This window comes from Miscanthus floridulus, chromosome 19 (assembly GCF_019320115.1).
Source record: "Miscanthus floridulus cultivar M001 chromosome 19, ASM1932011v1, whole genome shotgun sequence".
NCBI classification, from domain to species: Eukaryota; Viridiplantae; Streptophyta; class Magnoliopsida; order Poales; family Poaceae; genus Miscanthus; species Miscanthus floridulus.
The window spans coordinates 3,006,344-3,021,793 of record NC_089598.1 but is presented as its reverse complement, the minus strand read 5'-3'; the positions used below and the strand labels follow the sequence as shown (position 1 = coordinate 3,021,793).

Genomic DNA, 15,450 nt, shown 5'->3' with positions numbered 1-15,450 from the left:
GCAAAAGGCCCGGTCGGATGCTGAACAAGAAGTGGTCGCACTCTAGGGATAGATGCTCGGGGTAGAGGAGTCGAACACTCAATTGCTCGAGAGGTTGACCCGGCAAGAGGAAGGACTCTCCATCCTCGAAAGCACCCACCTTGGTATGTATCTATTCTGCCTTTGGTTGATGCCTTGGTTTTTCCTTTCCTTTGCTTCTGAACTTGTCGTCTTTTTCTAGAATTTAGAGTAGAAATAGTCAGTTCATGTAAAAAGATGAGTTTGTGGGGGAGCCCCCGTGTGAAAAATTTTTACATTCATGAATATTTCAAGATGAAATCACTCGTGAGGGGAAGCTTGTCCCATCTGCCCTTGTTTTTACCCTTGCATAGCTTAGTTTCTTGTCCTTTCTGTTTCGCACCTACCCGTTGACCCGTAGGCTGCAACCTTAAGAACCCTGGTGTGGCCCGCGTGGCTCAACTGCTCATAACCATAGGTCATGGCAGGGTGTGATCGATCGGGAGGTTAAAACGTAAGTTACGTAGGGTAATCAAAGGAATGGAATACCCTTTCATTTGGGCGACGCCCTTTCGTTTGGGCAAAAAGTATTACAATATGATAGTAAAAAAGGGGGTGGTATCGCACCCCCGTGGAGCCCCCGAGCGACCCAGGACGAGAGTGCTGGGCTGGGGTGCTGTAGCAGCAAACGTTGAATGAAAAGAAAAGGTAAGACCAAGCTTTAGGGGAAGAAACGACATAATTGTTCGATGTTCCATGTGTTGGTGAGAACGTTGCCGTTGTCATCCTTTAGCTGGTAGGCACCCAGTCAGATCACCTCGATCACCATGTAGGGTCCTTCCCATGGTGGAGAGAGCTTATATTTGTCCTTGGTGGACTGGGTCCTCCTGAGTATGAGATCACCGACCTTGAGGATCCTCCCCCTGATTTTTCTTTCATGGTACCTACGGAGAGTTTGCTGGTAGCGAGCGGAGCGGATGACGGTCATCTCATGAGCCTCCTCGAGTAGGTCGATCGTGTCCTACTGAGCCTCTGCGGCTTGGTCTGGGTCGAAGGCCTTCACTCTTGGGGCGCCATGATCGAGGTCAGAGGGCAACACTGCTTCAGCTCTGTAGGCCAGGAAGAAAGGTGTGAACCCTGTGGATCAGTTCAGGTCATTCTTAGGCTCTAGAGGATCGCTGGGACCTCTGTGACCCATCACCCGGCATACTTATTGAGTCAGTCGAAGATGCGGGGCTTGAGTCCTTGGAGAACCATGCCATTGGCCCGCTCGACCTGACCATTAGTACATGGATGTCTGACTCAGGCCCAGTCAATCATGATGCCATATCCATCACACAAGTCTAGGAACTTTTTCTCGGTGAAGTGAAGTTGTTCCGTGGTCGGTGATGATACAATTAGGAACACCAAACTGATAGATGATGTCGAGGAAGAACTTGACCGCCTCTTCTGAGAGGATATTGGTGATGGGCTTCACCTCTATCCACTTGGTAAACTTGTCCACTGCTATGAGTAGGTGAGTGAAGCCACCCGGGGCCTTTTTGAGGGGTCCGACCATGTCGAGACCCCAGAACACGAATGGCTAGGTGATGGGGATGGTTTGAAGCTCTGGCGCCGGCAAATGAGTTTGTCGAGCATAGAACAGGCATCCCTCACACCTGCGGATGACCTCCTCTGCATCTCGCAGTGCGGTGAGCCAATAAAAACCTTGGTGAAAGGCTTTCCCGACCAGTGACCTCGAGGATGTGTGGTGTCCATAGATTTTGGCATGGATTTTGAGGAGAAGCAGTTTCCCTTGGTCGGTCGGGATGCACTTCATGGGTATTCCCGATGGGCTTTGTTTGTAAAGTTTGTCACCAATGGCGACGAACGTCTTGGTGCATCGAGCGATTCATCACGCTTTAGTCCTTTTCGGTGGGAGAACCTCCTCGAGGAGGTAGGCGAGTAGTGGTGCTCTCCAGTCGACCAGATTGAGTGCCATTATGGCGATGTCAGCGAGCGATGTCACCATGAACGTGCCCCGCTCAGAGCCGCTAAGCAATTGGTCGGGGTCGGGGTGCATCGGGAGCTCGGAGCCCCTACATGCTAGATTAGTGTTGGAGTGTGTCTAGATCGGATCCTCCAGGACGTGGGCAGATGGCTCATGGAGATCGTTGATGAAAACCCCATCTGGAGACGGAGCCCGCCTGGCAGCCAATTTTGCAAGAAAATCGGCGGCATTGTTGTCCTTTCGGGGGACATGATGTAGTTCGATCCCTCAGAATTTGTCCTTGAGTTTGTGCACCTCCTGGCAATATGCTTCCAAGAGAGGGATCTTGCAGGAGGACTCCTTCATGACTTGGTTGATGACCAACTCCGAGTCACCGAGGGCATACAGCCGCATGGTGCCGAGCTCGACGGTGATGCGCAGTCCGTTGATAAGGGCCTCATTCTCCGTGGTGTTGTTTGAGGCCAAAAAATGGAGATGGATCGCATAGCGGAGCCTGCTCCCATCCAAGGAGATCAGAACCACTCCAGTCCCTGAGCCAGGCACCATGACCGACCCATCGAAGTACATCGTCTAGTACTCGTAGGTGGCGTCTGTGGTCGGGAGCAGGACTTCCGTCCATTCAGCGATGAAGTCGGTGAGAGCCTGAGACTTAATAGTAGTGCAGGGGGTATACCAGATGTCATGGCCCATGAGCTCAAGAGCCCACTTGGAGATCCGACCCACGGCGTCGCGGTTGCGAACGATGTCTCCCAGCAGGAATGAGGTGATGACCATGACTTCGTTGTCAGTGAAGTAGTGTAGGAGCTTCTGGGTCGCCATCAGCATGGCGTATAGAAGCTTCTGAACCTAGGGGTATCGAACCTTGGTGTTGGTAAGAGTACCTCACCAACGAAGTATACTGGTCTTTGGATCTTCTGGGGGTGTCTCGGCTCCTCCCTTTCGACGACTAGGGCGGCGCTCACCATGTGGTTGTTCGTCGTGATGTAGAGGAGGAGGGGTTCTCCCCATTCAGGAGCGACGAGGACTGGGGCTGACATCAGTGATGCTTTAAGGCTTTCCAAAGCCTGTTGCGCCTCCTCTATCCAGACGAATGTGTCTGTCTTCTTGAGAAGTTTGTAGAGAGGCATCCCCCGCTCGTCTAGTCGGGAGATGAATCGGCTCAAGGTGACCAAACAGCCGATGAGCCTCTGTATGCCCTTGACATTGTGTATAGGGCCCATATTGGAGATGGCCATGATTTCTTTGGGGTTGGCTTCGATGTCATGTTCGGACACAATGTATCTGAGCAGCTTCCCCTTCGGAACCTTGAAAACACATTTTTTGAGATTCAATTTGACGCTAAACCTTTGGAGGTTTGCGAATGTTACAGCCAAGTTTGTGATCAGGTCGCTAGCTTGAGCCATTTTCACCACTATGTCATCTACATAGACGGCGATTGTTGGTTTTGGCCGCTCGACTTGGTCAGGCTGGTCGAGTGGTTGATTTGGTCAACGAAGCATCGCTGCATGCACCATTGATAGGTGGCGCCAGCGTTCTTCAGACCGAAAGGCATAGTTACGTAGCAGTACGAACCATACGGGGTTATGAATGAAGTCGTGAGCTAGTCGGACTCTTTCATCGTGATCTAGTGATAGCCTGAGTAGACATCCAGAAAGGAGAGGATGTCGCATCCTGAGGTGAAGTCGACTATCAGGTCTATGCGTGGCAAAGGAAAATGGTCCTTTGGACATGCCTTGTTGAGGCCAGTACAATCAACACACATTCTCCATTTCTTGGTCTTCTTTTTAACCAGAACAGGATTAGCCAGGCAGTCGGAGTGGTATACCTCATTGATGAATCCCGCTACCAGGAGTTTGGCGATCTCCTCGCCTATGGCCCTGCGCCTCTCGTCGTCAAAGCGATGTAGGCGTTGCTTAGAGGGCTTTGAGCCTAGGATGAGGCATAATGCATGCTCAGTGACCTCCCTTGGTATGCTTGGCATGTCAGAAGGTTTCCACATGAAGACATTGCGATTGGCGTGTAGAAAGTCGGCGAGCTCGCTTTCCTATTTGGCCGGGAGCTTGGTCCCGATCCGCACCATCTTGGTCGGGTCGGCGGGGTCGATCCCCACCGCCTTGGTTTCCTCGGTCGGGTGGAAGGCACTCGAGGAGGTTGGCTCGTTGTAGTCTAGGACTGCTAGAGTTAACAAATTCCCGAGCTCCAAGAGCTCGGTGGAGTTGATGACGACAGTGGCGAGCTCGTAATGCTCACGGTGGCAATGTGTAGGCATGCAAAAAGGTGCTACCCATAGTGATGACGCTGTTCAGTCTTGGCATCTTCAACTTGAGGTAGGTATAGTTGGGGATCGCCATGAACTTAGTGTAGCATGGGCGCCCTAAGATGGCGTAGTAGAACCCTAGAAAGTCCACCACCTCAAAGGTGAGGACCTCCGAGCAGAAGTTGGCCCGGTCGCCAAATGTGACGGGCAGGTCAATCTGCCTGAGTGGGTACGCCTGCATCCTCGAGATCATGCCATGGAAGGGAGAGCTCACTAGGCGGAGCTCCGACCAAGGGACGCGCATGGCGTCGAGGGTGTCGACATAGAGAATGTTGAGGCCACTGCCTCCGTCCATCAGCACCTTGTTGAGGCGCTTCTTGCGGATGATGGGGTCGATGATGAGTGGGTAGCAACCCGGTCAGGCGACGTGGGAAGGATGGTCTCTCCGATCAAAAGTGATCGGGGAGTCCGACAAGCTAAGGAAAGAGGGAATGGCCATCACAGTGGCACATGCCTCTCTTTAGCGTACCTTTTGCTGACGCTTAGAGTGGATGGCATCGGATCCCCCAAAGATCATGAGGCATTCCTCGGGATCAGGAAAGTCGTCATCATCTTTGCCCACCGCGCCTCCTTTCTTGGCCGCTACCTCCTTGCCTTTCCCTTCCTTTGGCTTGCCGGCGTGCCGCAGAAAGCGCTTGAGGAGCTCACAGTCCATGTAGAGGTGCTTGACGGGGTAGGCATGGTTGGTGCATAGACTCTCCATGAGTTTGTCAAAGTGGTCGGGCTGGCCCTGCTGTGGCTGCTTGACCGCATGATCAGCCGCGATGACCAAAGCTGGGTTGGTCGGTCGGTGCCGATCCTTCTTGTTCTTCTTGGCCCTTTGCGTGGAGGGGCCCTTGCCTTGGTCCTCGCACTTGGCCTTGCCCTTCTCCCAACCACCGCTGAAGACCGCCCTGACCGCCTCCTTACTGGAGGCATGGTTCATGGTGATATCGAGTAGGTCACGGGTGGTACGGGGCTTCAGACAGCCAAGCTTGTGGATCAAGGACTCACAGGTTGTCCTAGAGAGGAACGCACTGATAACGTCCGCATCAACGACATCAGGAAGGGAGTTGCACCGTTTTGAGAATCTATGGATGTACTCCCGTAAGGACTCATTGGGCTCCTGCTGGCAGCTCTTGAGGTCCTAGGAATTCCTAGGACGGACATATGTCCCCTAGAAATTTATGATGAAGAACCTCTTGAGATCCGCCCAGTTGCGGATGCTGTCAGGTGGGAGGAATTCGAGCCATGCTCGAACATGCTCCCCCACGCAGATAGGGAGGTACTGAATCATGAAGTGGTCATCATCCACTCCTCTAGCTTGGCTGGCGAGCTGAAAGAGCCATATATCGGGGCTGGTCTCCCTGTGTATCTAGAGATGTTGGTGGGTGGTCGGAAGCGCTGTGGGAACGGTGCTCTCTGGATGCGACGACCAAAGGCCTGTGGCCCCAGGCCATCTGGGCTGAGGCTCCGGTCGTTTGGTCGGCGTCCACGCCTAGGTTGGGTGTCCTCACACTCCTCGACGGTCAGGCTGATATCCGTGCCGCCTACTCTCGCCGCCACTCGATAGACGTCATCATCGTGCCGGGCATGGCGTCGATTGTTGATGACACTGCGAGCGTCATGGTTCAGCCCGAGACGTTCGCGCACAGGCTGATATCCGGCGCAGGAAATTTGGATAATGTTCATGATGCTCTATGCGCAGAAGCGCATGCCTGGTTGATAGCTATCACCATGGCAGCTGATCAAGGAATGATGCAAATTCAGCTTGAATCGGATTCTATGATTTTGGTAAAGAACCTCAAATCTCCTGACTATGATCTTTCCGCTGGAGGTACTTTGTTTAGAGAAGCTAAATTTCTTCTAGACACCCAGTTCATATCTTTTGATGTAAATTATGTTCCACGTTCTTGTAATGTCTGTGCACATGAGTTAGCTCGCCGTGGTCTGTTATGGGACCCAGATCAATCCTATGTTTGGGTTGATCCCCTCCCAGAGTTTGTAATTTCTTTGGCGGTTTGTGACCTTCACGATCCACCTGAGACGTAACAAAGTTGTGAGTCTTTGCTTTCAAAAAAAAGTGGTGACGATGTTGTGTACTAACATGTCCACTGAGAAAACCATAAAAATAAAAGGGTACAATTCCAGATTTGGTCAGTGTCAAATTATGTTAAGCTTAACTAAATTTATGAGAAATATTATCAACATGTACAACTCCTAATAGACATACCATAAAAAAATATTTCACGATGAGCCTAGTGATATTAATCTAGCAAGATAAACATTAACATCTTGTAAATTTGATCAAACTTTAAATCATTTGATTTAACACTATTTTAGAATTGCGTCATTTTTTAGATGGAGTAGTCTAACTATCTTAAATTTGACTAAGTTTATAGACAACATTACAAACATGCGTGTATATGATACTTATTTAGTATGGTAAATAAATATTAGTATCTTTTATCTAAATTTGATCAAACCTCAAATCATTCGACTTAGCATTATTCTAGAATTGCATTTTTTTGAACATATAGAGTAGTATTAGCTAGCTAGCTATAGCTAGCGGGGTTTCCAAGTGATATAGCTAGATCCAGATGGCATTCCAAGATCTTGACGTGTGTGCATGTCTCTATCTGTCCCAATAATACAACACAAGGGTCTTACTGTCCCTTAATCTTAATGCACAATGATGGCCATGCATGCATGCCTGTCCATGGTTTGATGACAGGGCATGACATGGACACGCTGACAACTCCGTTGATCATAGCGTATGATGGTCCCGTGCCCAACCAATCACCACACAAAAGATCGCTGTCAGAACTCATCAGAAAAGGGCTAACTAACCTAGTAGTAGTAGTAGCTGCTCCATCATCATACAGTTGTGGAGTACTATCATCTATATAATCCTCTGTACATGTACATGTACATGTATGTACTCCCTTCGTCCCAAATAATTAGGTGACGTTATGTGATACGTGCCAGTCAAACTTTTTAACTTTGACTAGATTTATAGCAAATCTTAGCAACGTGTATATCTCCAAATAAACTTATTATATAAAAATAGATTCAACAATATATTTAATGATACTAATTGTGTACTATAAATATTAATATTTTCTTGTATCTATTTGGTTAAAGTTAAAAGCGTTTGATTTCATGGAAGCGAGAACGACATTTATTTTGGGACGGAGGGGGTAGGTAGGTGTATGTCCTTGCGAGGGGTTGGGGGGGGGTGTCCACTAAGCTACTGTTCAGCAGCGTGCTCAAAAGGCAACAGTACTGTACGTGGAAAACTACGCGTGCGTGCATGCATGCGGATCACCTTTTAGTTAGCAGCAACTTAGCATGGATGATGGATGGAAGCATATTCAACAATGCTAGCGTTAGCGTGCGTGCCTCTCTTTTGCCATCCCCCTATCATGCTGTCTTCTATTGGAACGGTATGCATGTCAGCTTGTCACACACACACACACATACAGCCCTCTCGAGAGTGATGCATGAGCACACGCATCTCCATTAATAAATAAAAAATTCTCCGTGGCTTATACTCAATCGCCACCCTGGCCAACATTACATTGGTCATCAGCAGGTAGCTCGATCAGATAGTAAGTACATTGGTCATCAGGTAGCTCGCAGCAGAGAGTGAGTAGTTCATCAGTGTTTGTTCACCTGTACAATAATTTCGATTAGGTAGATGGGAACAAGCTAAGATGGTGGCAGCAGACACGAACGCGCATCTGAAAATCTCTATATACTTATATACTAGTAGCTGCTAACAAGTACTAGTAGTACCTGGGAAGAGCATGAGGTCAGGTGATTAAACCGCAGCATGGTTAGTTAAACCGCCTACTGTTATCTTGTCTGCTTACCATGAGAGCGCATGGATACTGATCTCAGTCAGCTTCCGATCCTCCATACTGTATGGTTTACTCAACAAAGTGTGCTGTGCAGTGGGTGGTCACCTATTCCATAAATGACAGTTTCGTTTAATTTCTATCTGCAAGGCTACAAATTAGGACTAGTATTATTCAAACCTCAAACCCACAGCAGACATAATTCCCTGTTTGCTTCACTGAAATTTGACTTATTTTGAAATACTGTAAGAAGAAAACACCGTTCGTTCGTTGAAAAATACCGCTTAACAGTCGGAATAGCCAAACAAATCCTCCATCTCATGCTTGCAGCCCATGCCAGCCAACAAACAGGGTAGTCCAACGAAACGAACGAAGCAGCAAAGAAATTAAGGTCTTGTCTAGTTCAAAAACTTTTTCAAAAAAGTGCCACAGTAGTTATTACATCAAATCTTGCGATGCATGCACGGAGCATTAAATGTAGACGAAAAAAAGAACTAATTGCACAGTTTGGTTGAAAATCACGAGACGAGCGTTTTAAGCCTAATTAATCCATGATTAAATATTAATTATCAAATAAAAATAAAAGTGCTACAGTAACCAAAATCCAAAACTTCACCCAACTAAATGAGCCCCAGGAGCAAAAGCCCAAAACAGCACAGCTCAGCTACAGCGCACGCACACAGGCACCTCACTCAACCGCACTGCTGCACCGCTGCACCTGCACGCACAAAAAGGTAAGCTCTGCTCTGCTCCCGCCTCCCCAGTAAAAAAACAGAAGTGGTCGAGTCGACAGTCGAGCCATCGAGGGAGGAAAAGGGGGGATCGGGCGTCGCAGCCAGTCAAGCTCTCTCGCTCACCACCGGAATTGGGGGATCGGTGGAAAGAAGAAAGAAGAAAACCGAAGAAGGCGATCGATTTCCCTAAATAATAAAACCCCCACCTTTTTCCATCTCCTTCCGTCTGTTTCCGGAGGGCGACGGATGTCTTTTCTTGGGGCTGGGGCGGCCGTCCAGCGACCACGGAGCTGCGCCGAGGCGGTTGGGAGTAGTCGTCGCCCTACCGCTCCAGCTCCAGCAGCCGCTCCAATCTAGCCGCCGGCCCGACGAGAACGACGACCCGGCCGCCTCATGGAAGGTACGAAATACGACCCCTCTCCCCTCATCTCTCTATCGCTCTGCTGGACTTGGTTTCCTTCTTGGGGGTAGTTGATAGCTCCGTTCTAGATCTGCCGCGGGGTTTCCCTGAGCTGTACGAGTTTGGGAGGCGCAGTTTCGATTCGGCCGGATTTTTTTGCTCCCCACGGTTCGGGCCTGCACCTTAGTCGAAGCACAACAAATCCTGTCCTGGGCGGATTGCTTGTGCTGCTCTTTGATTTTCTTGATTCTTTTGAGTGGATGTGGCGGGCGATTTGGGGGGAGCTGCAGGCAAAGCTTCAATTTTTTGCAGTGCCAATGTATGGCTTAAGACCATTAGGATCCCAGCCTTTGATTTTAGCTTCGAATTTGGTGCTTGATGCGGGCTCTATAGTTAGCTTGATATCGGGCGAGTGTTTCGCATGCTATGAGGTGGGCTGTGAATGTTTTGCAGCTCATGTGTGCTTGTTGATAAGATTTAACTTCCTATTTTAAGGTTGGAGTTGGACCAGTTCAGTCTTGGGAATGTATCCTACTCAGTTTTAGGTTTCAGGAATCAGGATCGTGTGTGAACGAAATTGGGATGGGTATATTCTTCTTCTATGCAGAAAGGAAAGCAAGTTCATTCCAGTCCTGTGGGTTAGCTTGAAAATGGAATGGTGTTACGGAAATTACAAATCCACAGCCCCCCAATCACAAGTTTAGTTGAATAATATACCACATTTTAGAATTCATTGCATATTCATCCACCTAAGTTTGTGAGTTTTTGTGGTGTCCAAGCATAGATCCCATGTATACTTCGGTCAGCAGCAATGCTATGTTCTTGTGCCCCCCTTGTGACACAATCTAAATGGAGTAAAGATTGCAAAATGTAGGACTGTCAATTCAGTTCATTTGGAATTTCAGTCATTTGAGATCTATAAAGCAGAAGTTGATATCGTATATTCTGTAACTGTAAACATCTACAGTGCCCTTGCATCAGTGACTACATGATACAATAATCTTTGGCGCTGGCAGACTATCAAGTTTCACTGTTTTTTTGTGGTGGAGGTGGGGGGATATGCTCATGTAAAGTTTTGTAGAAGGAATGAGGGATAGGATGGGATTACTACGTTTGGTTACTCAGAATTCTATTGTACAGTAAATAAAGTTACTGCTCATATTTGGTTATCTCTGATTCTCTGTATTTCTTGGGTTTCTAATTCTAGTGATCATCGTGGTAAATTCAGGTTGACTTGAGAAGTCATTTTTGTTAGTACATTGGTGATCGTTCTCTGATCGTCCTGAATATTGGATCCATATTTAAGTTTCTACGCTTTTTCTTTGACTTGTATGGACTTATTGGGTACATCCAAAAAAATCATGCCCATATATGATTGTACTAGTATTGTGCTAAGGTGTTGATTGATTAAACCAAGTAGACATCTTTGTGCCAGTTTTCCTTGTGATGTATTGTTTCATGCTACACTTGCTATCTTCAGTACCCTATTGTTTATCTTCTACTTATCGTTTGATTGCTCATCTTGGATCCTATAGTTCCTCGAAGCTTTCATATTATATTACTTGAACATCCATTTGTACAAACTTTACACTTAGTAACTCGGGATTTGACATAATTTTGCAGACCAATCGCCTGACCATATATCAGTCGGTTCAGCACCAAAGAAGTCTAGCACTTCGTCACGAGGCCGGCACCGTAATTTCTCATCATCAACATGCAAAGATTTTCTCCGGAAGTTTGTGGACAGTGAGCTTTTAACTTCCAGCCTAGAGGATTGGTTCTCTGGTCACAGTGAAGATTGTGGTTTCAGGAAGCCAGCTTTTGATGTTCCTTTCGACCTTACAGAATTACAGAATTTTGATTACGCTCTGGAGGGTGTTACTTTTCAGCAGCTAGTACGGATGCCAAATGCTCTATATGCATCGACATCAGATGTTTTTGAAGCTACTGCATATCTTGCTTTAGAGGATTTCCTTCACGCAGGCATTAAAGGACTGTGGCAAACTTTCTGGGGTCCTGATGAAGCAATGCCATTCTCAGTTGCCTGTATACACAGCACAAGCTCCAAATTTTATCCTGCTGAGAAGGCTATTAGCAGTGGAAAACTCGATGGTGTTTGTGCAACCGCTGTACTACTGAAGAATTTGAAGCATTCACAAGGAAGATGGGATCATATTGTCGTATTGGCTTTGTTGAGACCTGATATTGGAATGGTTTCCACACAGGGTGACCAGGAGCCATCTCCTGCTGTCTTAGGGGAGGCACTGTTCTTTGCTCTGCGTGTCCTACTATCTCGAAGCCTTGGCAGATCCTCCACTGTTGTTCGCAATTCAGACTGTGTTTACTTGCTTCTTGTTGATTCACAGTTTGGAGGAGTGGTAAAAGTGCAAGGTGATTTGAACAAGCTGGATTTTGATCTGAACAATGTTTATGACTGTGCTGCTGAATGGATAAAGAAACATGCCAAAATGTCAGTTTCTTCCATAGATCGAGTATGGAACAAACTTGGGAATGCTAACTGGGGAGACATTGGGACCCTTCAGGTTCTCATTGCAATATTTCACTCAATGATCCAATTTTATGGAGAGCCTAAGTATTCTCTCCATGAACTGGCAACTGAACATAGTTCAAGGCTACAAAGTCGAAGATCAGAAAGACATTTGGTTGACAGACAAGCTAATGGTAATGGCTTATTTCGATTCCAACAGCGAAGTCATTCTCCTGAAATTGTCGAAGTTCAGGAGGAAGCAGCTGTTGATGTGAAACCACATGAAACCCTAAGGCTTGAAATAGGATCTGTTGTATTGATGGATGATGCTTACACACAGAAAGGTTTTCAAATCAATGACATCCTAACAGACAGTGATCCTCCTATTTATACTTCTACTCCAGTAGAAGAACCTACGAAAACCTATTTGCTGTATGTAGGCTCCAGTCCTTCTCATTTGGAACCAGCATGGGAGGATATGAACTCTTGGTACCAAGTACAGAGGCAGACCAAAGTACTGACTGTGATGAAGCAACGATGTATTTCTAGCAGATATATACCACAGATGGTATCTTCTGGACGGGTCATCCATCCAGGCCCATGTAACAAGCCTAGCTCAAATGGAAGTTGTGGTCATCCATGGTGCAGTACTCCAATGCTTGTCACCTCACCAGTTGGTGAGACCATTTCAAATCTGATACGGAATGGATTGTTCGGTGTTGAGGAGGCTCTGAGATGTTGCCATGACTGTTTATCGGCTCTTGCTGCAGCAGCTTCTGCAGGAATCCGTCATGGTGATATCCGGCCAGAGAATGTGATCCGTGTCAATAATGGTTCAAGGCATCCATATTTTGTGCTTATTGGATGGGGTCATGCTATCCTAGAAGATAGGGATCGGCCAGTAATGAATCTATTCTTCTCATCTACATTTGCACTCCAGGAAGGAAAACTATGTGGAGCATCTGACGCAGAAAGTTTAATTTATCTTCTATATTTCTCTTGTGGTGGAGTTTGCCCCGAGCTTGACTCTGTTGAAAGTGCACTTCAGTGGAGGGAGACATCATGGTCGAGGAGAGTTATACAGCAGAAGTTGGGCGACATCTCAGCAGTGTTAAAAGCTTTTGCGGATTACGTCGACAGCCTTTGTGGAACTCCATACCCGATGGACTATGAGATCTGGTTGAAACGACTGCGAAGAACAATAAATGAAGATCATGGGAAGGAGGTCGACACGTCCTCATCAAGTTAATACTGCAGTACATTTTCTTGCAAATCCAAAATTTGGAAGATCGAGTGATCAGCCCATTACCTTTTGTTGTTGTTGTTGTAGATAATTTATTTGTGAAAGGTCCATAGGTCATAGTATTGTCCATCGTTTCACACCATTTCTTGGATATAAGGGTATTTCAAAGTTGCAATCTGCTGCTGCTATCCTCAATGGGATCACTGTCAATGTCTTCTATTCCGTGGTCTTGCCTTCAGCCCTCCACACAGGAGATCCTTGAGGATATCAGCAACATGATGTATTTTGTGAAATCTTTGGTAAATTGGTGAGCCTCTGCTCTGGTTGCCTTCAGAGATTCTGGTCCCATTTTATTCGGTTCTTGTAGGCTTCGTGATGATTTGTTTTTCTTGTGATCAGTGTCTAAACTGTTAATCAGTTGGTAAATTTGTAACTGCTCTAGAATAGAGGTTACATAGTAGCATTTTGAGCTTGACTGAGTTATTTGTTGGGTGCGATGTTCAAGGTCCTGTAAATGATGTTCTATTGAGCTGCTCAAACTCTTACCTGCTACTGTTCTTAAATCTCTCAGTACGTGGGCTGTGGGGGTACTACTTTGCCCCATGCATCAAGAAATGCCTTTGATGGTGATATTATCGTTGTTTGCAACAAGAAACAATGACGCGTGTACAATTGTTTCACCCTTCATTGACTTCATGGAATGATGCCACATGCTCCTAAGTTCCGTTGTAATGAATGTTTTGTTCCCTAATAGTCTGTTAACATGGCCTGTCCAGGTTTTGAACTCTTTGCAGATTGCTTCAATTTGCAGAACTAAACACCTTAAAACAGTAGCTTAGAAAACATGATCGCTGAGAGCCTGAGACTGAACGCTGCATCATGATGGAAAATAAGGATGTACTACCCGATCTGTACGAATTTCGGTAAAAGTGATAATATGAGCTATGAGCTTGTGCAAATAATCCGGATTCCACAACGACCGTAACAGTGACTCGAATCATTCAAAAACGTTCTTTCCAAAATGATTGATTTTTTTCTTTAAAGTAATATGAGCCAGGCAATCTTCTCTGCCGTCGCCCCTCGTCTCTCACGCCGCTTCAATCCAAGGAGACCGGCGGGCAGATGGTGGCTGCCGCGGCGGCGTACCGGCGGGTGTTGAAGGCGGTGCAGAAGCACTTTGGCAGCGGGGGCTTCCGGCTTCCCGGCAGCAACTCCGGGACTTCGCCACCGCCGGATTCTGAAACCATGATGCAATGATGGGGGGAAAATCATATGGAAGAATTCTCTTGCTGCTTCGATGGAAAATTTCTTCCATACTATCAGGTGGACAAGAGCAATCAAACATGGCATATATCACACTACTACAAAAAGCATTTTTAGGGGCGGCTGGTAACCCTTTGTAGGGGCGGTTTGGCCAGCCGCCCCTACCGAACCGTCTCTACAAATCATGTATTTGTAGGGGCGGTTCCCAGGCCGCCCCTACAAATCGATTTATAGGGGCGGTTGGTGATTGAGCCGCCCCTACAAATAGATTTGTAGGGGCGGCTGGTATTACGAACCGCCCCTACAAATCTATTTGTAGGGGTAGCTCAAGAACCAACCGCCCCTACAAATCTATTTGTAGGGGCGGCTGTAGTGCCAGCCGCCTCTATAATACCTATTTGTAGGGGCGGTTCAATCTAGAACCGCCCCTACAGTACGTTTTCCCACAAAAAAAAATTCAAATTTATAATTCAAATTCGACCAGAACTGTTTGTTTCTGCGTATTCCATCCAGCATCCGCGTTCGCGTTGCCGAACGCCACGCGACCAACGTTCCGAACCGCGTTCGCGTTGCCGAACGCCACGCGACCAACGTTCCGAACGCGACTACAAGCACAATAGTATTATATAAAGTACAATTACAAGTCCAATTCGTAATGATATATATATACAATCCATCATTAAATATACAAATTTCATACACATTGTTATCAACGTCCTAGAGCTAGCCTTTCAGTCTCACGAAGGTGTTGGTACTGAGAATTTGTACCTAAGTCAGACTCTCGATCATGGTAGGCGCCTCTGACGTGTACAATCTGGTCCAATATGAAGTTGCAAAGGTCGCCGACGAGCTCTAAGAGTTGGTCATCCTTGTATGGGTCTCTTTTCATTCCTTTCTCTTCTCTCCACTACAAGAAAACAAGTTTCAGTTTAGTATTTCATACCATTTATGAAGTTTTTATACTACGGGTGAAGAGGTTCAAACTTACCCTTAAGGGGTGTCTCCTGTAGGCACCGGTGTTACTCATCATAGAACATATATAGTATCCACAATGTACACTCCCAGGCCTTTGCTTGGGGCACTGTGTGTTTTGCATATGAAAAATATTAGGTAATGCTTTTGACAGCCATGTAACGGAGTACTGAAGAAGTAAGTTACACTTACCGCACATAGTGTTTT

The 15,450-nt window shown here is 46.8% G+C and overlaps 1 protein-coding gene across 1 annotated transcript; it reads left to right on the top strand.

Annotated features, from left to right (window-relative positions):
- Positions 1-9,104: 9,104 nt before the first annotated feature.
- On the top strand, positions 9,105-13,562 carry LOC136527488 (uncharacterized). The gene is made up of 2 exons (XM_066520240.1): positions 9,105-9,277; positions 10,901-13,562. Exons 1-2 carry the CDS (start codon positions 9,271-9,273, stop codon positions 13,012-13,014), a joined length of 2,121 nt encoding a protein of 706 aa, XP_066376337.1. The 5' UTR covers positions 9,105-9,270; the 3' UTR covers positions 13,015-13,562.
- The last annotated feature ends 1,888 nt before the right edge of the window (positions 13,563-15,450 follow it).